This window comes from Hordeum vulgare, chromosome 1H (genome assembly GCF_904849725.1).
Source record: "Hordeum vulgare subsp. vulgare chromosome 1H, MorexV3_pseudomolecules_assembly, whole genome shotgun sequence".
NCBI classification, from domain to species: Eukaryota; Viridiplantae; Streptophyta; class Magnoliopsida; order Poales; family Poaceae; genus Hordeum; species Hordeum vulgare.
In genome coordinates, this window is record NC_058518.1 from 395,268,850 (window position 1) to 395,275,391 (window position 6,542).

General features: G+C 40.6%; 1 protein-coding gene across 1 annotated transcript; it reads left to right on the forward strand.

Annotated features, from left to right (window-relative positions):
• The first annotated feature begins 224 nt into the window (after nt 1-224).
• LOC123440048 (probable methyltransferase PMT7) lies at nt 225-5,370 on the forward strand. Its single transcript, XM_045116644.1, has 8 exons — nt 225-481; nt 926-1,337; nt 1,603-1,892; nt 2,183-2,560; nt 3,397-3,643; nt 3,716-3,854; nt 4,475-5,174; nt 5,299-5,370. The coding sequence occupies exons 1-7, from the start codon at nt 304-306 to the stop codon at nt 4,631-4,633; spliced, it is 1,803 nt and encodes a 600-aa protein (XP_044972579.1). The 5' UTR covers nt 225-303; the 3' UTR covers nt 4,634-5,174; nt 5,299-5,370.
• The last annotated feature ends 1,172 nt before the right edge of the window (nt 5,371-6,542 follow it).

Genomic DNA, 6,542 nt, shown 5'->3' on the forward strand with positions numbered 1-6,542 from the left:
ACCCCCTCGAAAAAATAGAGCCAAAAGGGGAAAATTGATCTGGAATATAATGCTATAATCACAACATCAATACTCTGAAGTATGATATGACATTAATCTTACATGCCACATAAAATATACACTAATAGAGTAACTGATAGCCAAAGATTTATCCTAATTGAAACCTAAAGTACTTTAAAGTGAGGAAGTATTTTTTTAATGGAAAAAGAAATAGAGGAAGTGGGGATGAACTCAGTCCCCATCTCCTCCAAGTAGAGATCGTCTTGACGCTGTGGAAGGGGAAGTGAGAGTGAGAGCAGCATAATGGGGCGGTGGTGTTCGCCGGCGTCGGCGGAGCCGCGGTCGGTGCAGCTGCTCCTGTTGGGCGTCGCCCTCGTCGCCGCCTCCTTCTACGCCGGCACCCTCTTCCAGTCCTCCGCCTCCCCCGCGCTCATATTGCCCCCTTCCGCCTCCCGGTCGTCCGGTTCCTCCGAACCCCAAGGTACCTATCTACTCTCTGCTCCCGGGGCATTGAGCGCGCTTCCCTTGTCGATCCGCCGGATCGCAATCATTTGTTCAGTCCTGTCCAATACGTGCCGCGGCTTTAAGCTTCCTATATCCAGATTCCAGGTTATCTCAGATGCTCCTACGTTGTAACTAGATGTGCATTGCTTGAGAAATTCACTCTCGGAAATTGCTGCACTTGTCTCTGACAAGATGTAAGTCTGCCGGGCCTTGCCATATTTTGTTTTAGCTCATATGCCAAATTATACTATCAGTTTGATCTTGACAGTTTGTCCTGGTTCTAGATTTGGTTTTTCTAGTTATTATCCGAGTTGCAGCTTGCGCCAAAAATGTACAATGGCACATATATCCTGAACTCCTAGTATACCATTTAAACGTTTCCATGGCAAAGAGGTTAAACCTGTTTGATTTCCACTTGCAGGTGCGTCAGAGTTAACAAACAAAGTTGCTCTTACTTACCGAACAGCATTAATCTCAGTTCCAGCTCATGGACTTGATGTGTGTCCTTTGGAACACAACGAGTATGTTCCCTGTCACGATGCTGCCTATGTGAGCAAGTTAAGGGAGCTGGATAGATCTAGACACGAGAATCTTGAAGCTAAATGCCCTCCACGAGAGGAGAGCTTGTTCTGTTTGGTGCCTCCACCAAACGACTACAAGATACCTATAAGATGGCCAACAAGTCGGGACTATGTATGGCGTAGTAATGTGAACCATTCACACCTTTCTGAGGTAAAAGGAGGACAGAATTGGGTGCATGAGAATGGTAAGCTTTGGTGGTTTCCTGGAGGTGGCACTCACTTCAAGCATGGTGCAACAGAATACATAGAGAGGTAACCTTAGATTGCTTGCATAATTTCCTGGTGTGTAGTTTAATATTTAGGCTGTAGAATGATCTGATCCTTGTAATATTGTGTAGATAAATACTTGGGTGTGATGCCTAGTAGCAAAATTCTGAGCATTTATATTGTTCCTCTTTAGCAAACATCCTACTTGAAGCATAAACACCAAATAATAGCAGTTTCATGTTGCTGCCCTCTTGTCTCTTTTGTACAAAAGATCTTGCAGTGAGATAATTTCTGTAATGGATTGATGCAGGCTAGGAAATATGACAACCAATAGTACTGGTGATCTCCGTTCAGCAGGAGTTGTTCAAGTTTTGGATGTTGGATGCGGTGTTGCCAGCTTCTCTGCTTATCTTCTTCCCCTAGATATTCATACTATGTCATTCGCGCCAAAAGATGGCCATGAGAATCAAATCCAGTTTGCTTTAGAGCGTGGGATTGGTGCGATGATCTCTGTGTTGGCCACAAAGCAATTACCGTATCCTGGAAATTCATTTGAAATGGTTCATTGCTCCCGATGTCGTGTTGACTGGCATGAAAATGGTAAGATTCACATACTGTTTAATGTTTATGCTAAGCAACTGAGCACATCTCAAAATTTAAGATGTGATAGCGTTTTTATGTGGGATCTAGTTAGTTATATTCTGTTTTCACATGCGTGCAATTTATTATAACAAGCCCTAAGTAAATTGGTTCGCATACAATTTTGTCCTCTTTCATCGTTGATGTTTTTGTTCTACTAAAAGTTCCTTTTGATGATGATCCTTTGTTTATGAATTCTACTTGAGAAATACACCATTCAACTAGTAGCTCTTTTTTTTTTTTTTTTGCAGATGGAATATTGCTCAAAGAGGTTGATCGTCTTTTGCGACCTAATGGATATTTTGTATATTCCGCTCCACCAGCTTATAGAAAAGATAAAGATTTCCCTATTATCTGGGAGAAGCTAATTAATATCACAACATCAATGTGTTGGAAGCTTATTGCTAAGCATGTTCAGACTGCTATATGGATCAAACCTGAAGATGAATCTTGCCGACAGAAAAATGCTGATATGGGGATCCTGAATATCTGTGACCCCAGTGACACTTCTTCATGGCAAGCTCCATTAATGAACTGTGTTCGCTTGAACACGGACCAACTGAAGATTCAGAAACTGCCTTCCAGACCTGAACGCCTCTTATTTTATTCGAGGAGTTTGGAACTAATAGGTTAGTCCATTTCCATTGCCTACAAAAGAGAAAGAACGAGCCAGTTTTGGTTCTGCATGTTTGGGCCATTTTCCATTCTGGAGCTCAAAATTTCAAGTGAAACAAATTCCTCTATGTTTAACATATGTTTGAAAATCGAAAAAAAAAAACAAGTATGCTTATTGTCTAGTGTTATTGGCTGTGCACCTGCAACTAGCTGATTGTTAGTGGCATATTGGAGTTCTTCTGAGCGTAGGTCTGTTGTTTAAAGCCTTCTTTTTGGTCTTTTCAAATATTAAGGCTTTCAAAGAGCTGGCCCATTTTGGAGTACTGAACATTGACCTTTCCTTGGTGTTAGCAAGCCAATCCTAAGGGAAGGATAGCCCGGCAGATAGACTCCGGAAGGGAATCGGGTTAAGATTTCCCGGGCTGGGATGTGGCGGTTGACAACGACGTTAGGTAGTCCGGAGACACTGGTGGGGAACTCGAGAAGAGTTATCTTATCTGCTTAACGGCCTCCAATCCTGGAATAGTTCAGCCGTAGGCAGGGTCATTCTTTAGGCGGAGTCCTATTTGACATTCCTTGACCCTACTATTAAATTATTCATATTACTGCTCACATAAGGCTTTAGTGAGCAGGACAATGATTTTGAGTAATAGGAAACCAGTTTGGGTGTTGATTTCACAACTATGACATGTTACATCTTGTAGCACACAAATATTTCTGTAAATTACTGATATATCATCTGTGATTTAAATTTTACTAATAACCTTTAGGTAAGTCTAGTTTGATCTTCGACTCGATCTTGTAGCACATATGTATAAATATAACCTATTTTCTGGAATATGTTTTCTAGGAGTTACTCCAGAGAAGTTTGAGAATAATAACCAGTTCTGGCGGGACCAGGTTCGCAAGTACTGGTCATTTCTTGGTGTTGAAAAGACTAGCATACGGAATATCATGGACATGAATGCTAATTATGGTGGATTTGCTATGGCACTAAGCACTGATCCTGTCTGGATTATGAATATAGTACCCAATACAACGATCAACACACTACCTGTTATCTATGACCGGGGGTTAATTGGTTCTTACCATGACTGGTTAGTATTTCTTCTGAACATATAAACATTTATGTCCCTTGTTATGATGAATCAAAAACCATTATGCTGCAGGTGTCAGCCATTCTCAACATATCCTAGGTCATATGATTTGCTACATGCTTTCCACCTCTTTTCACACTATCAAGGTCATGCAGGAGGTTGCTTATTGGAAGATATCATGCTAGAAATAGATCGCATCATTCGTCCACAGGTAAATATTGGCATATACTCCCTCCTTATATACACAAGCACCTTGTATTTTGACCAACAAAATATGAGTTACTAGCTCCGTACCAAAATACAAAAACGTCTTGTATTTTGGTACGGAGGGATTATATGCCAATTTCCCCCAAATGGTGGAACATGCCTGTTTTGTGCGAGGGCACTTAATTACTGATTGAATTGTCATAAATGGTCATGTGCAAGAAATGATTTGTCCGGCAAAATACGTTAGTATGTGGTCTAATCAGCCTGTTTCTCAATCTATAACAATTGGCCATTTGTACCTGATGTAGTATAAATTACAAGCTATCTTTCTCGCCACTCAGAAATATTTTTGAAGGATTGGAGTATCACCAAAGAACTAGCCATGGACAGGGGTGCGTAGAAGCTTGCTATCCATGTGCCGGAACCATGAGTTGGTCGCGAGATCTTATGAATTTCACCTCTAGCCTACCCCAACTTGTTTGGGACTAAAGGCATTGTTGTTGTTGCATCTGCTTATGTGTTTCTCTTTCTCAAATGCCAGAGATCAAATATGATAATATAGTGATAGAAATTTAATTCATAGAGAATAATCCACTCTGTGTTGCAACAATTTTGGCCATACAGGGATTTATCATTATCAGAGATGAGAATACCACTCTCTCAAGAATCAGTGATCTCGCACCAAAGTTCCTATGGGATGTCACGACTCGCACGTTGGAAAACGAAGAGAACAGGCCGGAGCAGGTCTTGATTTGTAGGAAGAAATTCTGGGCCATTGTTTAAGTAGTACTTGTGCCTGAAGATTTTATCTTACGTCCTATCCCACCATCCGGTATCTTGCTGACACAACATAAGGAAGATTTTCGGGTGTACAAAAAAGTTTCAAGATGTTCCTGCAGTGTGCACAAGACATTTGGTCGCGGATTCTTTCCAGCTGAGGACACCGCATTACAGAAAAAAAGCAGAGGACATGACTGGGATTTCCTTATCTTCAGCCTGCTTTTCCAGTGCTTGTTGTGTAATGCCAACTTCTTGTCTTGGAACGATGAATCGGCAGGTGTAGAAGGACAAGATAACGCTCTAGATTGTCATGTAATTTGCTAATTTTGTAAACTAGTTTAGTTTAGGTTTTTTTCTTTCTTTCTGGAAACCTAGGTTACGAAGTATAGTTACGCAGCGAATGATGAGGCATGTTTTCTTTGGTTGTATCTGTTGTCACTGTTGCGGGTCCAGCAAGTGTGAATCAGGCACTCCTGCTTTAACACGTACTCCCTCGGTCCCACAGTATAAGATGTTTTTGCAAGCTATGTTAGCTTACGAAAAAGTCTTATATTATGGGATGGGGGGAGTACTAGTACTGCCCATGCTGGATTGTGTGGAGAGAAATGGTAAAATCTTCGATTTGATGAAACTACCTTGCGGTTGGTAAGCTTGAATCTGGAAACAAACATCAAGTCATATACTCATGTAAGCAGGACCTTTTAAAATAATAATTTGGATGAGTGATTTATTTTTATCTAGATAATAGATCACGTGATCCCGATATCCGAGAACCATAAGATGGCTTACAATTGTCCGTTGAGATGGAAGGTACGTGGGTATAGATTTTACATAATAAATATCTACAAACCAAGACTTCGGTCCAGGTTACCGTTAAACCTTCAGACTCATCGTTTTGATAAGACGACCAGGTTCTCGGAAAGAAATCTTTTTTCCACAGGGTAAAGTTGAATATTGATAATCGTATAAGACGACCAGGTTCTCGGAAGACACGTGGTTAGGGGAAACGCCCCTGGCTATACAATACCCGACCTTATATAATATTTTATAACGTAAAGAAGCTTATGTTGCTACGATATTACAATTGGTTACTCTTAACATTCAAGTCAGGAGGTCTCTGGTGGGAGAACGATGGTATGTGTGGCTCCATTTGGTTCTTAGGTTGATGGAGGTTTAACTATCTGACCAACCATACACCATTCATTGGAAACTAACTACAAGCGGTAGTTTTTTCATGAAATCAATGTATTTAGACCTTATTAATGTTGGGCCAATACCAACCTTCCCATATATTTGGAAAATTAAGGTTTTGCTTACAGTTAAAATCTTTATGTGGTTTGTGCGCAAAGGAGTTATTCTAACAAAGGATAACCTGGTTAAATGCACATGGGTGGATAGTTCTGTTTTTGTGATCACAATGAAACTATTAAATACATCTTTCTTCATTGTCCACTTGTCAAACTTCTTTGGCGTACTATATATACAATCTTCAACATTAATCCACCATTTAGTATGAACACGTTATTTGGGACGTGCCTTAATGGAGTGGATGTACGCACAACTAGTCACATTTGGATAGGGATATGTGCAATGCTTTGGGCTATATGGAACTGCAGAAATGATATGATATTTAACATGAAGAACTTGACCAACATTTTGCAGTTTATCTATAGAGCTACTGTTTGAATCCATACGTGATCGTTACTCACGCTTGTGAAATCCAGGAAGCTTTTGATTACTGGTTGCAACCGGTGAGAGATGGCAACACATGTTATCTTCAACCGATTTGGATGGCGGCTAACTTATAGGCCATGTGTTTAGTCACCGTAGCCCGTTCTTGTTTAGCCGTCTGTGGCATTTATTACCTCAATTTTTACAGGCTCTATTGTGAGCTCTTTTTGGACATTACACT